The sequence below is a fragment of the Mustela lutreola genome, chromosome 10 (assembly GCF_030435805.1).
Source record: "Mustela lutreola isolate mMusLut2 chromosome 10, mMusLut2.pri, whole genome shotgun sequence".
NCBI lineage: Eukaryota > Metazoa > Chordata > Mammalia > Carnivora > Mustelidae > Mustela > Mustela lutreola.
Window position 1 is genome coordinate 20449908 of NC_081299.1, and position 19820 is coordinate 20469727.

Below are 19820 nucleotides of genomic sequence, written 5' to 3' on the forward strand. Positions count from 1 at the left end.
AACCTCGTGGCATGGCGTACTCTGCGACAGATTGTGGGTTCCAAATGCCATTCTCCAATAAAAGGAACCAGGCTTCTGGGGGAAATGGCTGCATGCAGGGCTGGGGCAGAAAAAAGACCAGATGAGCCCGAAGCATCTTGTAGCATCAGACAGTAAGAAGTGCTGAGAATGCAGAACGAGGAGGGCATGGCCAAGTTACCCAGGGGCCAACCCGAAGGAACTCCCCAGGCTGGAACGATTTGAACAACAACAGAAATAATGTAGTAAATACCCATGACTCCATACTCATGTAAATAAATAACAGAATAAATAGATAAATGGGAGGAGAAGAGACACATCTTTCTTACAGAGGACTCCCAATAATTTATTTGGATGTTCCTTCTTCTGTGAAGTGGGGCTTAGCTTTTCCTAATGGTGGGCTGCACTTAGCGACTTGTTTCCAAAGACTGGAGTATAAATGGTGGAAATAGCAGGTATCCAGTGGAGAAACCCGGAAACACCGCCTTAACTAAGCTATCACGGTTAACGTCACAGTGAAAAGTCCTGTGCCCATGTCATGTGCTCCCTAGGAGAGGCAGTGATGAGAAGGGCATATCACCTTGGTAGTATCTTGCTGGAAAAACCAAAGCCCCAGTCTAATCATGAGGACGGCATCAGAAGAAATCCCATTTGAGGGGCATTCTGCAAAATGCCTGATCTGTTCTCAAGACTGTCAAGCTTAGAAGAACTGGAAAGGTTGAGAACGGGTCACACACAGGAGACATGAAGATTAAATGCAATACGGATTCCTGGGTGAGATTTTGGAACAGAAAAAGTACATCAGAGAAAAAGCAGATAAAATCCAAATAAAGTCTACAATTTAGTTAACATTAATGTAGCAATGTTGGTTTCTTAGTTTTGACAAATGTGCCCAGGTAATGTGAGATGATAGCATTAGGGGAATTTAAAACTAGCTGAGGGATGTATGGGAAATCTATTTTTTGCAACTCTAGTGTAAATTTTAAAAAGTTTAAAATCTGCACACAAACAGAATAAAGAGTTCAAAGAAACACAGCCAAGTGTTTGTAGTAAATATATTTGGATAGTGGTAAAGAATGCCCTCTTTTTGTCAGTGTCTTTTTTTTTTTTTTTTAATTTTTGTCTTTTTTTTTTGGTCAGTGTCTTTAATTAGGGCTAATTAGGGTCTATTCCTTTTTTGTCAGTGTCTTTAATTTTTTTTTTAAAGATTTTATTTATTTATCAGAGAGAGAGTGAGTGAGAGCACAGGCAGACAGAGTGGAAGGAAGAGTCAGAGGGAGAAGCAGACTCCCTGCGGAGCAAGGAGCCCGATGTGGGACTCGATCCCAGGACGCTGGGATCATGACCTGAGCCGAAGGCAGCTGCTTAACCAACTGAGCCACCCAGGCGTCCCTGTCAGTGTCTTTAATTAAGGTTAATTAGGGTTTATTCCTTTAATTTCAAACATTTATTATTACTTAAAAAAAAGATTTATTTTAGAGAGAGAGAGAGAGCAGGGGGGAGAAGCTGAGGGAGGGAGAGCATCTCAGATAAGCCCCTCCCCCTCTCTTCCGGCTGGGCTCAGATCTTTCTCCACCGGGAGATCATGACTTCAGCCCAAACCAAGAGCTGGAGACTCAATCGACTGGGCCACTGGGGCGCCCCAAACCTTTTATTATTTATGATTAAAAGTCTATTACTTTTTTGGTAACAGAAAGTGAAATAATTTTGCGCAATACCTAAATGATCTCATTTAATCCTCACAACCAGCTAGGAAAATATTCTTTGCCCTATTTTACAGATGAGGAAACTGAAACTGAAAAGTCAGTGATTTGTTTAAAGTTAGATACCAAGCAAGAGGGCTCTCGCCTAAACAGATTTCTCTCTAGCCCAAGGAAGAAATTTTAACTACAAATGTCCAGCAGGTATGAGCGTTCTGGAAAGGTGGTGAGCTCCCCGTCCGTAAAGGAGTGCGAGTGTCCCGGAGAGGGAATCAGGAGACCTGACACTGCATCTTTTCTGCGGATGCAGAGTGCAGGGCACAGGTCTTCTGTGAAACCCAGAACTACAGCAGGCGGGCCGCGTTTCCTCCTTCTAACTGGGAAGACGGCAGGGGCAGGTGGGGAGCAGCTGGGACTTCTCCTTCATCTCCCTCAGCGCCCCCTCCTCCACCACGGGATACATCACAGACCACTGGGGACGAGTGGACATTTAGTCGGAGCCTCTGGGCGTCAGGCCCTGATCTAGACCTTTGACGTCGCGCAGCCAAGGTGAGAGGTAGGCACTGCTTCCCATTTTAGGGTTGAGAAAATCGAGGCGGTCAGATGGCACCCGCAAGGGCCCCTCGCCCGGAGATGAAGAGGCTCCGCCCACGTGGGCGGAGCATCCCCGCCTACATCGGCGGGGCGGGGCGGGGCTGCAGGCTCCGAGCGCCTGCAGCTGCCACTCGGTCTAAGTCCAACGAACCGCGAGGACGATGGAGCCGGTGTCGCTGCAGGACTTCGTTTGCGCCTTGGACCTCGCCTCCCTCCCGCGTGTGCTGCGGGTCTGCTCGGGGGTCTACTTCCAGGGTGAGTGAGGGGCCGCGACCCCTCTCTCCCGCCGCTGCCTGGCTCTCGCGGGGTGGTGGGGCAGGGGCGCTGCCCAGGCGACGGAAACCCGGGAAACCCAGCTACGCTGCCGTTGCCCAAGCCCAGGTGTGACTTGGGGCCACACTCAACCTCTCTGGGCCTCGGCTTTTGCTTTCGTGGAATGGGAGAGCGCTGATTGCCCGCAAGGTGGTGATGAGAAGTCAATGAGCTTAGACACTCAGGTGTGTGGAACCGAGCCAAGCGGGGGTGAAACCGCGGTACGCACCCCGGGAGGTCTGACCGTGGGAAAGCGGAACACTGGGGCTCGTGCCAGGTCAGCCCCCTCCTCCGCCTGCCGTCCCACTCCGCCCCCTTGACGCCTGTCTGCGCGCCTCCATTCAGTCCTTCCACCCCACCGTCGCCCTCAGTTTTGCGACCTGATCTCTCAGCTTGGTTCTCCGCGTGCGCGACTGTTCCCCGCAGCAGCCTTCCCCGCTCTCTGCTCCTTGCGCACCTGCACATCTGCCTACCTGGTTCCCAGGAATGGGTGCAGAGGAGGGGCTCAACGGCTCCTGCTGCCTGAAGGAGCAAGAAGGCGAGAGGGACAGGCGGCGGAGGGGTGGGGAAGCCGCTAAGAGGGGGAGGCGAGGGAATGGGGACGTCGGAGGTAGAGGGAACTTGGGAGACTGGGTGGAGGGGGAGAGGCTCCTTCCTGAGAAAGCAAACTAAGGCAGGGGTACCCTTGCGCATCTGTTCCCTCTTTCTCTTCCCTTGCTTTTGCCACAGCTGCTCCAGGGGAAGTGTTCTGGGGCTCCAAGGGGAGGAGCCCAGACCAATGGGGCGACATATGGAGGGCCACACAGGGGACAGGACCTGCCACCATACACTGGGTTTGGCCAGGAACTCTTGGGAATCTGGCAGATGTGGGTTCAGAGGCTGACTTTCGTCTGGGGGCTCCCTGCAGGCGCTTCTCCTGTTTGAGCTCCTGCTGACATCATCCCCTGACCACCAAGTGTCACAATGGCTGCTTCCTCATTCTGCCTGACCCAGGGCATGGGAAGTGGTGGACGTTTGGTGAGAGAAGAATCTGGGAGGAGGCCAGGTGGTGGGAGTCCTGGGGCAGGTTAAGAGGCCCCACCCGGGGCGCCTGGGTGGCTCAGTGGGTTGAGCCGCTGCCTTCCGCTCGGGTCATGATCTCAGGGTCCTGGGATCGAGTCCCGCATCGGGTTCTCTGCTCAGCCGGGAGCCTGCTTCCTCCTCTCTCTCTGCCTACTTATGATCTCTCTCTCTGTCAAATAAATAAATAAAATCTTTAAAAAAAAAAAAAAAAAAAAGAGGCCCCACACTCCGAAGCAGTTAGCTGCATCATGAGGGCTTCCAGCTGTAGAGAGAAGCGCCCTGAGCTGGAGTCCCCATTCTGCTCCCTTGGACCCCACCCAGCCTCACCCCAGGCGCAGCTCATTATTTTTAGGGTGGGGAACAGGTCCTGCCTCAGAGGACAGTCATGGGTCTTCACTGCAGAGCACATCGGCAGTCCAGTGCCCAGTGCCTCAGCTGCTGTTCACACCAGCCCTGCGGGGCCGCCCCCTGAAACTGCAGATTATGAGCCCGGGTGCATTTTCCCAGTATGGGGGTGGGATTATCATCAGCTTCTGAAAGCCCTGCTGGGGATGCTTTGGAAGGGCTGGGGTCAGGTGGCCTCAAGGCTGACCTCCGTGTGCTGTTGGGTCCCGAGTCCATAGACGGAGTATGTCCAGCCCGTGGGCGGGGGTGTGGGGGTGGAGATCTTTATCGAGCACCTTCTATGTTTCGGACACTGCTTTAGACACTTGAAAATCATTAAGTGGGACTACTGTGCTTGATGGTGGCAGCCCAGACACCTGCCTCCTGTACCCACCCTGTCGGCGGCCCTCCGCTTCCTCCCATTCTTCCTTTAAACACAGCTCACGTGAAGAAGAAAGCACTAGTGCTGGTGTCAGGCTGTGTGTGTGACCTCCAGGCAGTCTCTGCCCTTCTCTGGGCCCGATGCGCTAGCTGTACAGAGGGAACTGGGACTTTGGGCGTTGCTTACTCGCCCAGGACTTCAGCCCAGGCTTGGCGGCAAGGTCTGGGCCAGGGCCGGTGATGCTGGGGTGGACCAGCCCTGCCCTGCCTGTGAGCTCCGTTCAGGAGGCATGGGGGTGTGGAGAAGGCCTGAGAAGTGTCTCACAGAGGGTCCATCCAGCGCTGAAGGAAGACACAGGAGGGTTCCTGCGGCCTGAGTGTGGCTGAGCCAAGGGCCATTGGGCAGGGAAGGACAGGGGAAGCCGCTCCAGGCTGTAGGAACCGGTGCAGAGTGGAGGCAGAGCGCAGCCTGTCAGGGAACAGGGCGCAGGCCAGCTAGCACTTGGCTCCTGTGACACACAGAAACCGAATCTGTCTCTTGGCAGGCTCCATCTACGAGATCTCTGGGAATGAGTGCTGCCTCTCCACAGGGGACCTGATCAAGGTCACCCAGGTTCGCCTCCAGAAGGTGGTCTGCCAGAACCCAGGAACAGGCCGGACCATAGAAATCCCCCCCAACTTCTGTGGTAAGGCAGACAGCTCTGTGTCCTGTCCACCACCAACCCCCCCCACCCCCACCCTGCCAACCCCAAGTGCACCCTCCAGCCCCAGCATGCACTCCCAACCCTCCAGTTTGGCCCCTGTGCTCTCACATCCCCCACTGCTCTGCCCCAAGGCCCCGGATGTCCTCTGAGGGGTCTAACGCATGTCCTCTGAGGGGTCTGACGATGCCCTTAACCTGGAGTGGCTGCACCCTCTCCATATCCATCTCTCTGGTCACATCTGCCTCTTGGCTGGGACTCTCTTTGTTCTGGATCTTTGTCCAGGTCCCTGTCTCTGTGTTTGCTTACACCTTTCCCCCGCCACACATTTACTGACACCTGTTGTGTGCTCGGGGCTGGGGCTGTGGAGCTCAGGATGACCTGGGAGGGCGACAGTGAGAGGAGGGCAGGAGTCAACACAGAGTTTAGAGAGGGTTCCTGGCAGGAGGAGACCACCTCCGGGGTCTGGGCAGGCTTCCTGGTGGGGGTGGCACCAGAGCAGGAAGGAGGACTTCCAGAGGGAGTAACACAGGGAATAGTATGGGCATATCTGGTGCTCCAGAAATGACAGAGCTCGGTTTCTGCAGGACATGTGTCGTTAGCGGGGCGGGCGGGGGTGGGAGGTGGGGGATGGGGTGAGGGGTGTCTGGGATGCTGAAGCCTGGTTGGGAAGCCCAGCTCTGCAGGCTGTGTGCCATGGCCTTGGCCAGTTCCTGGCTCCTCTCTGTGCCTCAGGGTACTCCTCTAGAACAGGCTTGAGGAGAGGAGTAAATGAGTTGCCTGGCAGGAAGGGCTTAGAACGGGGTGCAGCCCAGAGCAGGTGTAGTCTAAGCGCTCCTTCTTCACAGCTGTGATCGCCTGAATGGGACAGGCAAGGGTTTGGGTTCCTGGTAAAGGCAGGCGGTGGGAGAGGTGGGAGGCGGATTCCCAGAGGGCTCTGGGTGGCCACGGGCACAGTGTGGTCTTTGAGAGCACTGAAGAGCTAATGAGTGTTTCAAATACGGAAGTAGTATGCTTTATTTGGTATTTTGGGGTTTTTTCCTTTTTATTCTGAAATGTGTTCAAGTTCACAGAAGACTTGCTAAAACCACGGTATACTCTTTATCCAGACTGACCAGTTGTTTTCCAGTTTACCAATATTTTGTTATATTTCTTTCTCTCCCTCTTTCCACACACACACACACACACACACACACACACATTCATGAACAAATATTACCATATGTGTATTTATATATACATTTTCCTGCACTATTTGAGAATGAATTGCAGACATGATAACGCTTTGTACCTAAATATTACTCCTTATATTTACTAATATTACTCCTAAGTACAAGGACATTTGTTCGTAAACTGTAGTTCAGTAATCAAATTCAGGAGATTTAATATTGATATAATACTGCTGTCTAACCTGGTTTATTCCAACAACTGACCTAATAAATCAAGGTTTCCCCTTGTTCCAGAAGCCAATCCCAAATCACATCAATTTCTTTCCCTTTTTTGAATAGGAATTTCTTTCTCCTTTTTATTATCATTATTCTTCTTTTTTTTTTTTTTTTTTTTTTGGCGAGAGAGAGAGAGAGTGCAAGCATCTGAGGTGGGAGTGGGGGAAAGGTGGAGAGAGAATCTCAAGCAGCCACCACACCCACTGCAGAGCCTGATGCGGGGCTTGATCTCATAATCCTGAGTTCAGGACCTGAGTCAAAATCAAGAGTCGGAGGCTTAACCAACTGAGCCACTTTTTTTTTTTTTTTTTTAAGTAGGCTCCACACTGAACATGGGGCCCAACATAGGTCTTGAACTCACGATCTTGAGCTGAAATCAAGAGTCAGATGCTTAACCAACTGAGTCCCCCAGATGCCCCCAGATCACATATTGATTTCTTAATCTCCTTCAGGCTGAAACAAATCCTTAGCTTTTATCTTGACATCAGCTTCTTGAAGAATCTAGACTGGTACCTTTGCAGAAAGTCCTTGTCACACAGACAGGAGAGGGCCTTGAGGTAACTTGAGGTAACTTGGGGCACCTGGGTGGCTCAGTGGGTTAAGCCTCTGCCTTCAGCTCGGGTCATGATCTCAGGGTCCTGGGATCGAGCCCCGCATCGGGCTCTCTGCTCAGCAGGGAGCCTGCTTTCCCCTCTCTCTCTGCCTGCCTCTCTGCCTACTTGTGATCTCTTTCTGTCAAATAAATAAATAAAATCTTTAAAAAAAACAAAACAAAACAAAACTTGGGGTAACTTGCAGAGGGGACCAGAAGCGATGTGTGGATGTGGGCTATTTGAGGCCAGTACAGTGGCGGGAGAAGCATGAATGGGGACAGGGGAAGAAGTTGGATGGGGGAAGAGCAGTCGGGCCACCAGAATTGGCAGACAGGATGTGGGGTGAAGGGTGGTGGTCAGAGTTCATTTGGCTAGGAGCTCCTGGGTGTCTAGTTTGTGAGAGAGAGGGACAGTGGCGCTGCCCCAGCATGGGGTGATCGGTGTTGGGTATATGGGATTGGAGTGGTGGTGAGGAACATGGAAGCAAAGTTGGCAGAGTTGGAGGCAGGTACGGTTCAGGAGGTAGGCACAGGTGGCCACTGTCAGTGTCTTTGGGAAAACACATCCCTGTTCTGTCTCTGATGACAGTCCCTCTAAGTTCTTGCTCCTCTGCATAAGGAGGAACTGTCCCCATTTCTACTTGTCACTGTCCCTTCACACATGGTCACTGGCTGCTGCTTGTCCCTCAACCCTGTGGCCTGGATGTCCAGATGCTTGGGACTTGTCTTCGGGGGATTCTGACCGGGTTCTCTGCGGCCCTGATATGTGTGTCCCTGGACCCACAAGGGCCCGTCCCACCTTGACACCCTCTGCTGTGCCCCACAGGCCACTTCAGCCCCCTCACCGGCCCTCAGAGCTACGAAACCCTGGAGGAGCTGCTCTCTGCTGCAACCCAGCGCTCCAGGAAGCTGCCCATCAGCTTCATGTCGACGCACAAAATCACCACAGAGACCAGGGTGGTGCCCAGGGACCAGCCCCTCCTGCTCAAGGATGTGGAGGAGTATCATAGGACCTACCGTGCCCGCTGTGTGCTGGACACCGGAACCCAGCACTTCACTCTGTACCTGCCCCTGTCCCAGAGGGGGCCCTTCTGGGAATGGGAGCCTGGCGCCCCTCGGCCCCTCCTCCAGGCCCTGCAGGATCCAGCCCTGAGCGACCGCCTCTTCACCTGCCCCACACTCCCTTGGCAGTCCCTGCTCCTGAGGCCCCAGTATGAGATCCAAGCCATCATGCACAGTGAGTCGCTGGGGCGGATTGTGGGGGGGAGGGTTGACGGGGCGAGAGAGGGGCTCCTGGAAAGCTGCTCTGGCGGAAGTTACCCCAAGTACCAGATCACTTACCCAGTACATACAATATAACAGAATGAAGAGTCCCAGATAGTGGGGCATTACTAAAAGAAGACAGGAAAAATGAGAGAACTTAAGAGTGAGGTCCCACTCTTTATAAAATTAGGCAAAAGTTGGATTATGAACTCGCTAGCAACTAGGATAAGGCAGCAGCTACACGGTAAAACCTTGACCGTTTGCTCAGGAGAAACAGATTTTCCTGCCTCTGGGGAGGAAGGGATTGTTCCTCAAGGCCTCCTCCTGTCTCTGTGACAAGGACACTGGGTGAATCCCTAGCTGTCTCATCAGCTGTCTGAGGGCAGGCTGGGGCAGCGTGCTGAGCAGGGCTGGTGAAACAGGTAGAAGCCACTGGGAGGCCAAGCCGGAGCGGAGGTGGAATGGGTGCCCTGGGGCCTCTTCCCTGGGGGACAGAGTTTGAGGACCTCCTGGACCCCGTCACCCGACATCACAGTTACTAACTCAGGACCTATCTGTCCTGTTTCGTCTCTCCCCACCCTGCCTGATTATTTCAAAACATACCCCACGTATCCCATCATTTCTCGTATAAATACTTCAGTGTGTCTTTAAAAAAATAATTTATTAAAGATTTTATTTATTTATTTGATATATAGAGAGAGATCACAAGTAGGCAGAGAGGCAGGCAGAGAGAAAGGGGGAAGCAGGCCTCCCGGCTGAGCAGAGAGCCTCATGCAGGGCTCGATCTCAGGACCCTGAGATCATGACCTGAGCCGAAGGCAGAGGCTTAACTCACTGAACCACCCATGTGCTCCTAAAAATAATTTTTTTAAACAGGCACACAATACCCTCATCATACCAAAAAAATTAACAATAATTCCTTATACCACTACTTGGTGTTTGTACTTCCTCTCCTGTCTTCTAAATTGTCCTACAGTATGTTCACAGCAGGATCCAGACAAGACCCACAAGACTGCTGTTGATTTCAGGCCTTTTAAATCTGCTACTCTACAGGGTCACCTTTCTTATTTTTCTTATAATTGATCTTTTGAAGGGACTCGGCTCTTTGTCCTGCAGGCTGTCTCGCATTTGGGTTTTGTTGACAGCGTCCTTGCGATGGAGCCAGTGGGCATCTGTCCCCTGTATTGGCCTCATGGGACTTGACATCTGGTTGTACTCGCAGCCGTGATTTATTGCAGCAAAAGGACACAAGAGTTGCCTCCTGGTGGAGTCACACAGAAACACGGAGTCCCTCCAGCACTGAACTGTGGCAACACGTGTGAGCTGTTATTTGTCAGAGAACCTCACAGACTCAGTGCCCAGGATTTTTACTGGGGGCTGGTCACGTAGGTCCCCTCTGCTTAGCATGCACCCCAATTCTTGACCTTAGTCAGAGAGCATCCCTGACTGTACAGGCTAAGGACAGGGAACCACCCCCCGCAGTAAGAGGATGGTGGGAACACACACTAAACCACGTCCCCAGACACCAGCTGAGGACCAGCCTTGTAGGCAGGCTTTTCTAGGGATAAAAGCCTCAGGCCAGCTGTTGGCTCTTTGCCACACATCTGTAGAGGTTTGACCAGACCCAGGAGGCGGTTCTCATGGCTGCAGGAGGTGTGGGGCAAGGAGTGCACCCGCCTCCCCCGCCCGGGTCTGTGTCTGTCCCCAGCCTAACTTGCAGCACTAGCCTTGGTGTCATCAGATGCAAAGCATGGGCCGGCATCTGTGATGTGAGTGGCTGTTGCAATAGTGATTTGAGTCCTAGGGCTCCTTCTTCATCTGGTAGTCAGGAAACTAAAAAAACTAAAGAGCAACTCCCCGCTGCCACCACCCCAGCTTTGGTTTACTTGCATGAGAAACGCGGGACATTGTGTTTATATAAGTCAGGGTCCCGGGGTACCATTCTCCCTCTGCTCTGGCAGACCTGGCCAGGTTCTGCCTGGCTCTCAAGCCCTGCTCTGCACGCTGCCTCCAGCCTATAGGGAGGAACATCCTAAGAGATGAGCCTATACTTTGTTTACTAGTTCGTTTTGGTTTTGTTTTGTTTTTTAAAGATTTATTTGAGAGAGAGAGAGAGTGCTTGTTGGGGAGGGGTGGAAGGGGAGGGAGAGACTCTCCAGCAGGTTCCTTGCTGAGTGCAGAGCCTCGGGGCTCAGCCTCACATCCCTGGGATCTTGGCCTGAGCTGAAACCGAAAGAAAATTTGACACTTAACTGAGGGAGCCACCCAGGGGCCCGTTTCCTAGTTGTGGGTTTTTTTTTTTTTTTTTTTTAAGATTTTATTTATTTATTTGACAGACAGAGATCACAAGTAGGCAGAGAGAGAGGGGGAAGAGGTTCCCCACTGAGCAGAGAGCCTGACTCGGGGCTCGATCCCAGGACCCTGGGATCATGACCCGAGCCAAAGGCAGAGGCTTTAACCCACTGAGCCACCCAGGAGCACCCCTCCCTGCACTGTTTCCTAGTTTTTAAAATGAGTTGGCTCCCTAGCATTCTTCAAGGATGATTATTTAGGGTGTTTTTTGTTTGTTTATTTGTTTGTTCGTTTGTTTTAAATCATCATTATGAACTCACAGATTTTCAGTGTTTTCAGTATTCAGTGAACTCAGTATTTTCAGTGTTCCGATCTGCTGGCATCATTATTGGTGCTCACCTTATCTCAGCCTCGGCCCAGGGGAGCCTTTTGACACACCTGCAATGGTCTCGAATACATTTTTCTTGCTTTCTGGTTTAAGTGGTTCCAGACTGTGGCACGTTTCCACTCCAGGAAGTTATCTCATTCCCAGGGAGCCCTGGTGTCTTGTGGGAAATAGCACTCAGAGAGCACGGCCTGGGGAACCAGGGCTTTGAATGGTGGGTCCAGCGTCTGCCCTGGTGATGAGACAGTTCTGGGAATTCATAAAGTCCTTCGAAGAAGGAAACCAGAACTGTAGAATGAACCCCCTGTGGCTACCTCCCAGCTTCAACCAGACTTTGGCTCGCCCCGCACAGAGCAAAAATCCCAGCACTGTGGCCTGAGGCTTGTCCCCACCTGAGCCTCAGTTTCTCCCTCTGTGAGGGGGGAGGTTGTTCCTCCCTTGTCTCCCATATGGCTCACACATAAGGGACATTCACTTACAGAGCCGCCTCTTGCATTTATAAACCTGGTACTCGCTGATGTCCAGAGAGGAAACAAGTCGCCAAGGTCATTAGCCAGTGTTTTTTATTTTTATTTTTATTCAAGATTCAGGGGCACCTGGGTGGCTCAGTGTATTGAGCCTCTGCCTTTGGCTCAGGTCATGATCTCAGGGTCCTGGCATTGATCCCCACATCAAGCTCTCTGCTCGGAAGGGAGCCTGCTTGCCCCTCTTTCTCTGCCTGCCTCTCTACCTACTTGTGATTGCTCTCTGTCAAATAAATAAATAAAGTATTTTTTAAAAATAAAGATTCATTCACTTATTTTAGAGAGAGAGAGAAAGTGCACAAGTGAGAGGGGCAGAGGGAGAGGGAGAGAGAGAATCCCAAGCAGACTCGCCTCTGAGTGAGGAACCAGACTTGGGGCTTGATCACATGACCCTGAGATCACCACCTGCGTGGAAACCAAGAATCGGAAGCTCAACCAAATGAGCCATTTAGGAGCCCCAACCGGTGTTTTTCTTAGTTTTAATTTTAATTTTAATTTATTTATTTATTTATTTTTAAGGAGAGAGAGAACGTGCATGAATGGGGTGGGGCGTTGGAGGTGGGAAGAGAATCTTAAGCAGGCTCCACACGCCGCCCGGAGCTGGACTTGGGGCACAATCTCACAACCCTGAGCTCATGTCGTGAGCCGAAATCAAGAGTTGGACATTTAACTGACTGAGCCACCCAGGCGCCCCTCTTGATGTGGTTTTATCTCTTTATTTAAAATGCAGAAAGGAGGAACTCCTGGGTGGCTCAGTTGGTTAAATGTCTGCCTTCAGCTCAGGTCGTGATCCCAGTGTCCTGGGATCGAGTGCTGCACAGGGAGCCTCCTTCTGCCTGCCACTCCCCTTGCTTTTGTGTGCATTTGCGCACGCTCTCTCTCTCTCTCTCTCTCTGACAAATAAATAAATAAATAAAACCTTAAAACACACACACACACACACACACACACACAAACGCAGAAAGGATTTGGCAAGGTAGCTTATAAAATTACATTGAAGGGGCGCCTGGGTGGCTCAGTGGGTTAAGCCTCTGCCTTCGGCTCAGGTCCTGGGATCAAGCCCTGCTTCGGGCTCTCTGCTCAGCGGGGAGCCTGCTTCTTCCTCTCTCTCTGCCTACTTGTGATCTCTGTCTGTCAAATAAATAAATTTTAAAAATAAAATGAAAATTCCATTCAAAATTCAATTAGAGTTTAAAAAGTGGTTGGATAAATTAGATAGTTGGTATTATTAATGAACTGTCAAATAATTATTATCTAGATGTAGTAATGGCATTATGGTTATGTTTTTAACTTTATCTCTTCTCTTAGAGATACACACTGAAAGGTCAAGATGACACGTAATTATTCTGATTCAAAATGACCCCCTGGAGGGGAACAGACAGGATATGAATGAAAGAGGGTGGGCCGTGAATTAAATATTGAATTAAATATTGAAGCTAGGAGGTTCACTATACTCTTGTACTTTTGTAAATGTTTAAAAATTCCTGTAATAGGGTCACTTTCATGGCTCAGTGGGTTAAAGCCTCTGCCTTCAGCTCAGGTCATGATCCCAGGGTCCTGGGATTGAGCCCCGCCCCGCATCAGGCTCTCTGCTCAACGGGGAGCCTGCTTCCTTTTCTCTCTCTGCTTGTCGGTCTGCCTGCTTGTGATATCTCTCTCCGTCAAATAAATAAATTAAATTTAAAAAAAATTCCTATAATAGCTTTCGAACAGAGGTTAAGGAAAGGAGTGAGCAAGAAATCTGATGCCATAGGAAAAGGTTGGCAGAACAGACAGGAAGGAGGTCAGCCAGCTCAGACCTCTTTGCTGGGAGTGCAGGGACACCCCTGGGCTGGTGTGCAGGGCACCCCCTGAGCTGACTCCCCTCCCCACAGTGCGCAGGACCGTCGTCAAGATCCCCTCCACCCTGGAGGTCGACGTGGAAGACGTCACTGCTTCTTCTCAGCACATCCACTTTATCCGGCCTCTGCTGCTGAGTGAGGCCCTGGCCCGGGGAGGCCCCTTCCCTCTGTCCGCGGAGATCCTGGAGGTTCCGGAGGGGCCCCCCATCTTCCTCAACCCGTGGGCAGGCTTCTTGCAGAAAGGCCAGCGGCTCCGCGTCCATGGCCTGGCCTCACCGCCCTGGCGGATCCTGGTCTCGACCAAGGGCCGGAAGGTGCCCAGACACTTCATGGTCTCCGGGGCTTATCAGGGCAAGCTGCGGCGGCGGCCGAGAGAGTTCCTCACGGCCTGTGACCTCCTGGGTGCCCTCCAGCCAGGCCAGCCGCTCCGGGTCGTGGCCACAAAGGACTGTGAGGTCGAAGGGTTAGAGACCCTTAGTCTCACGTCCCTGGCTGTGGGTGACAGGCTGGAGGTGCTGAGGCCCGGCCAGGCCCATGGGGCTGGAGGCCAGGACATAGATGTCTTGGTGTGTCAGCGACTGAGTGACCAGGCCGAGGAGGACGAGGAGGAGGAGGAAGATTATGAAGAGATCGAAAATGAAGACCAGATCCTGCTGCCCCTCTACATCTCTAGTAGTTTCGTGGAGGAGATGAATGATAATCGGCGCTACAGCCTGGGAGACCTGACTGCCCAGTTTTCGCTGCCCTGTGAAGTCAAGGTGGTGGCCAAGGATGGCAGCCAGCCTGCTGACCCTCTGCCCTCCTTCCCAGGCCTGCGGCTGGAGGAGAAGATCATGGAACCCTTCTTGGTGGTCAGCTTCGACTCTAACCCTGACATGTGCTTTGAGCTCCCTCCCCGGTGGCTGGACCTGACTGTCGTGGAGACCGAGCAGCAGCCGGGCCAGCCGACTGGGCCTTCCGTGGTCGCCACCGTGGAGGAGCTGACGGAAGCCTTCTACTATACGCTCCGGAAGTTACCGGCCTTCGAGAACCAGCCTCCACCACCGCGGCCGCCCAAAGGTCAAGGCCTCAGTGGGCAGAAGAAACAAAGCGGCAAGAACAAAAGTGGCCAGGTACCAACCTACCAAAGCGGGTGGGGAGGGGAACCCGCCGGGGTCACTGCGGGTCCTGCCGGTTCCTTGTCCCGCGTCACAGCTCAGTCGTACAGAGCTTACAGTTTCTATGCTTACATGCTGTGCGCCCATCATTCTTACTCAGTTCAGATGTGGGGGGCCTGAGCAGGAGCGTGAGGCTTCACCGTGCTCTCCCCGCTGTCATCCCCTCATTCCGGTTCATCAGCTGTCACCTAAACTGTGTCAGCAGCCTCCAACCCGCCCCCCCCAACCGCTGTCAGAATGGCCTCCCAAGCCCTTCCCTGGTCACCAATGGGCCTCGGCCCTGTCCTCTGAGCCTCCAGTGACTCCTCACAGCCAGGGCGTAATGTTGACCCCTTAGCATGCCACCCAGGGAGGGTCATTTATAAGCTGACGTCAATCTCCCCCCTCCAGACCCCTCTTCCACCACCCACTCTGATCCGCACTCAGCCGCTGAGAAGCTCCCACAGCTTCTCAGTGTGCCGTGATCCCTGCCTCAGCACTTTAACACGTGCTGGGCCTTTTGCCAGAATGTGCTTCCTCCTTTCAGTGGGAAAGGCTCTGCTCGGGCTTCCTCTGGAGGTGACAGCCCTCCCCCTTCTGTGTTCACCCTGCCCTGTGGTACGTGGCCTGGTGCGGGTGGGACAACACCTAGTTTCCAGTGTGCCGTGAGGGGTCTGAGGACAGGGACCCCACCTGCTTGCAGTGGGCAGACAGCGTCGGTGCGGGCTGAACTGACCCAAACCAAGTCCCAGGGATGGAGAAAGAAGCAGGGACAGAAGCAGAAAGACCTGCTTATGGCCCAGTTCACTCGCTCTGTGGCCTCTGCTCTCCCATTTTCTCTCAGTGTCCCCGGGGATAAGGTCAGTGCTGACTTCTTAGCTGCGGCCTGCTGGGTGTCTTCTCCGTGGTGGACACTGCCCGCGCCTCACCCTGCACGGCTCTCCTGATGTCCCTGCAAGGTGGGCACTGAGAGATGGCTCTTTCTACAGTGGAGCAAACAAGAGGCACAGAGAGGGAGATGAGCCACCCTGAGGTCACACAGCTAGCAAACAGGCGACCTGGGGTTTGACGCTGGGTCCGACCGCCCAGCCCGGGCACCTCACCACATCCAAAGCACGTTGTAAAATGTAGCAAGGAAATTGCTGTGGGGAGCTTTGGGGAAACTTGCATTTTGTACTGAGAGGGGAGGCAGGAAGGGCTTGCATCCGTGGAGGCGGGAGGGCAGTTGGTTGCTGACAGAACACAGGCCTGACAGTATGGAAGAGAACGAACACAGCACAGAAAATTGAGACCTCAGGCCCCGCCTTTGCTCCTGTTGGAAGTGACTTGGGGCCCAGTCCCTGCTCACTGCCCTTGATCCTGCAACTTTTCTTCTCGGGGCATCTGTATTCCCCTCGCTGAGCAGGGGCGCTCTCCGAAGCATAGTGTGCTAGAAAAAGCGTGAACTTTTGTCACAGACGTGGTTCTGCATCTGAACCTCGGCCCAGCTTGCGGTCCTGTGTGAGGTATGACATGGATCGCTCTCTCTGAGCTGGTTTCCTCTTGGGTACATTGGGAGCTCAAACAGCTCCTCGGAGGGTCCCCTGAGGAGAAACGAACAGGTGTGCCTGTGGCCTGAGGTGGGAGTTCAACAAAAGTCCTCCTCCTTCTGGGACCCCTCGGGCACTCTGTCTTGAGATTTTGTGACTGCTTGTCGCCCCTTCAGCAGCAGAGGTGAAGGACGCTGACTGAACCTCCCCACCCCGCCCCCGTGGAGAAACTCGGGGCACCCCCATCTCTAGCTCCCAGCCTTTCCATCGCTCATCCTGGCCTGTCTCCCTGGCCAAAGACCATTTCATGTGCTAGAAACAAAAACACTTGGGGTCCCAGGAAGCCCTACCCTGGACAGGAAGTCAAGAGGGGAACAGAGGAAGTGACCTTGGAAGGAAATTATATTTCATGGACTCTGCTGCCCCATTTCTTGGGACCCTGCTGATTTCTGCTTTTTCTCCCACTCAGTCTTGTCAAGTCTCAGAACAGCAGCAAGCTCCTCTGCTCTCCAAAGCCAAGATGAAGACACTGCCGCAGGGCGCCACGGACAGCGCAAGCATGTACAGCAAGGTTGCTGCCCACAGGAAGGGCCTCAGGCACACTAAGCCCATCACAGATCCAGGTGGGACCCTTTTAACTAACCCTGCTCACCTGCTCACCCTTGTCCTTGCTTTTCCTCTCCTTGCTCTGTTCCTGCTCGTGCCTCCGGCGGTGCTGGCCATCCCTTGGCAAGGCCCTGCCCTTGAGCAGAACCTTCTGCAGTCCTAGTTGGACAGAGAGGCTTTTAAGTTAAAGGATGGGTTTAGGGGCGCCTGGGTGGCTCAGTCGGTTAAGCGTCTGCCTTCAGCTCAGGTTATGGTTCCAGGGTGCTGGGATCGAGCCCCGTGTCAGGCCACCTGCTCGGCGGGGAGTTTGCTTCTCCCTCTGCCCCTCCACCCATTTGTGCTCCCTTCCTCCCTCTCCCTCTCTGATAAATAAATCTTTAAAAAAAGAGAGAGAGAAGGGGTTCCCATTGTTCCTTCCCCAGGGGCTCCGGAGACCTGGCAAGGAACATGAGTTCATCTCCAACAAACTACCCCCCACCCCACCCCGAGGCAGGCAAGGGGAGTATTTATAGTGTTCAGACAGAATAATTTGTAGTTATGGTCTAGCAAGGACCTCAGGAACCTGCTTAAGGCCCAAGATCATCATTGACTTGAACTCTTTTGTAGATGACGATGAACATGATTATGAAGAGATACATGAGAAATTTCAGAATACCCTTTAGATACTGGAGCAGCCCTGCTTCTTACCTGCTGTGTCTCAGGGAGAGGCCAGTCGACCGTTACAAGCCTTTGCAAGACCTCAGACAAGAGCTCACTGAACTCAGACTGTGGACAGGAAATGGCTTCATGGAGACCAACGTGAAAAGGGGTGAACATTGTTCCAGTGTTTTCCTCATGTTTCAGGTTCCTGCCGCCGAGGGCTGGCTTTTTTGGGGCCAGTACCTCGCCTTTGCCTCTTTCAGCTCAGAGCTTTGGTGTCTAGAGGAGGCAGCTGGGTTCAGTTCAGTTCTGAGTCCCCAACGCTCGTGTCTCATGAGACACAAGGAAAGGAATCTGAGATCACCAACCTTGATGGTGGTGGCACCATGTCTCCTGCCTCTCGGTAAAGGGGACTCAACCCGGAACACCCCGCACTGAGAGCCTTTTCTTCTGTTTGCCACCCCCTCACCCTCTTCCTCTGCCACTGAACCCTAAGCCCCTGAGAGAGCAGGACTAGGTCGCCTGTGAAGGAACATGATAGTTGCATGTGACGATCCAAGATTTTTTTGCTCGAAAACCATAGAATAAAAATGACACGTGGGTGTCTGGAAAAATGGGAACAGATACCATGTAGTAAGGTCTGTGTGCCAGACCCTTTTTAAACATTATCTAAATCCTCAACTCTCTGGATAGACAATGCGCTGATTTTAAAGGTCAGAAAACTAGCCTGAGTGGTCGGGTACTTCAGGAGGGCTGACTAGTCGTGGGCCTGGGTTAGCATCTGGGCTCACTGCCATCTGGGCTGTGGCTGTGAGCAAGTTCTTTTCACCTAAGCTTCAGTTCCTTCATTTGTAAAATACAACTAACAGTTATCTACCTCACAGAATTGTTCTAAGGATCAAATGCGATAATCTTGGTATAATATCTAGCGCAGTGCCTGGCACATAAACACTCAATAAAAATGTTAGCATTGTTCCCACTGACCCAGATAGCGCAGCTGTGGCTGAGGCCTATGTTCTTTCCCCACCCCCACACCGTCTCCCAATCACGGAATCCTTCTGTATCTGGAATATACTGAGCTCCTAGACTGTGGAGACGACATGTGTGCACTGGTTGGAGGGCCTCCCCACCCAGCGTAACCTGGGTCTATGCAGACACTAACCAGCTTCCAAGGTCAGTCCAGGCCTGTTCCTTGCGGTGAGACCACAGGCCTCACTTCCTGGAAGTGGCAGGGTTTTGGTTCCTAGATGGAGGCAGTCATAGAACCAAGCACACCGCAGTCAGCAGAGGACAAGAGAGAGATTTAAAGGGAACCAGAGTTTCTGGCTGACATGGGAGTGGAAAGACTGTCAGTCTGGAGCTCCCGGATTTGAGGGAGTGCACCTGAGTGCGTCCTTCCAGGCCTCCTGGCTCCCACACCCCAGCAAGCAGTGCTCCAGGTGAGGCCCAAGCAGCTAGTACAAGCTGCGGGCCAGTTCCCAGGCCTGCCTCCAGAGACCAGATTAGCTGCACGGGGGCACCCTGAGGAAGAGCATGCTCTGGGACAAGGAATAAGTATGGATAAAAGTTCCTCCTGGGCACAGGACCCCAAGCGCCAAGCTCAAGTGCAGAATGCCAATAGTTCTCACTTCCACATCTGCATTTAATTGTGGCACCAAATTGAGCAAGATCACAGAAGGGGGCCAGAGAGGGCGACCAACTCCTAGAGAAGGGTGTTTCTGAGTGTCCCGATGCTGCAAGAGCAGCAAGCAATTTCATAGCTAGGAAAGCTGGGCTGAAAAGAAAAACTTGCTTGAAAACCACAACTGTGAGTGGCTCATCAGAGCGACTTGGGGGTTGGGGCGGGGGGCAGCAGGGACTACAGGCAGACAGTGCCCGTGGGGCGCTTTTGTCTTAACTCTGGACTAAGCCACTGGGCAGTGGGGAGGGTGTTAGAGTGGGGCTAGCGGTTCCCCCTGGGCGGTGGTCTCCGAGGCGAGCACACACTCCTGGGAACACACGAGATATACACTGGGAAACAGAAAAGATTAGTCCATCCCTTCATATTTATTTTTCCTATCTTTTCTCATTTCTATTTTTGAACGTTTTGTGATGTAGCGAACATGCTGACATTGTACCAGGTGTCAACGACTGCTGAATAAATGAACGTGAACTGGAGGCGCTGACTCAAAACTGGATCGAGTTCTCAATTTCCCTCAAATGATTTTTCAAGTGTTTTTTTTTTTTTAAAGATTTATTTATTTATTTGACAGACAGAGATCACAAGTAGGCAGAGAGGCAGACAGAGAGAGAGGAGGAAGCAGGCTCCCCGCCGAGCAGAGAGCCCGGAAGCGGGGCTCGATCCCAAGACCCCGGGATCATGACCCCAGCCGAAAGCAGAGGCTTTAACCCACTGAGCCACCCAGGCGCCCTCAAG

At 52.6% G+C, this 19820-nt stretch overlaps 1 protein-coding gene across 2 annotated transcripts; it reads left to right on the forward strand.

Moving 5' to 3' along the window:
• Positions 1 to 2123: 2123 nt before the first annotated feature.
• Positions 2124 to 19561, forward strand: THEMIS2 (thymocyte selection associated family member 2). 2 transcript variants are annotated; one of them, XM_059136682.1, is made up of 6 exons: positions 2124 to 2267; positions 4997 to 5137; positions 8016 to 8426; positions 13528 to 14606; positions 16629 to 16782; positions 17372 to 19561. In XM_059136682.1, the coding sequence occupies exons 3-6, from the start codon at positions 8114 to 8116 to the stop codon at positions 17425 to 17427; spliced, it is 1602 nt and encodes a 533-aa protein (XP_058992665.1). In that variant the 5' UTR covers positions 2124 to 2267; positions 4997 to 5137; positions 8016 to 8113; the 3' UTR covers positions 17428 to 19561. The 2 variants fall into 2 exon arrangements, with proteins under 2 accessions (XP_058992665.1, XP_058992663.1); XM_059136680.1 differs by lacking the exon at positions 2124 to 2267 and adding an exon at positions 2424 to 2567.
• The last annotated feature ends 259 nt before the right edge of the window (positions 19562 to 19820 follow it).

Coding starts and splice junctions, on each gene's coding strand:
- THEMIS2 (XM_059136680.1), top strand. CDS start 2,474: ATGGAGCCGGTGTCGCTGCAGGACTTCGTTTGCGCCTTGGACCTCGCC. Junction 2,568..4,996: donor CTCGGGGGTCTACTTCCAGG/GTGAGTGAGGGG, acceptor GTCTCTTGGCAG/GCTCCATCTACGAGATCTCT. Junction 5,138..8,015: donor AATCCCCCCCAACTTCTGTG/GTAAGGCAGACA, acceptor TGTGCCCCACAG/GCCACTTCAGCCCCCTCACC.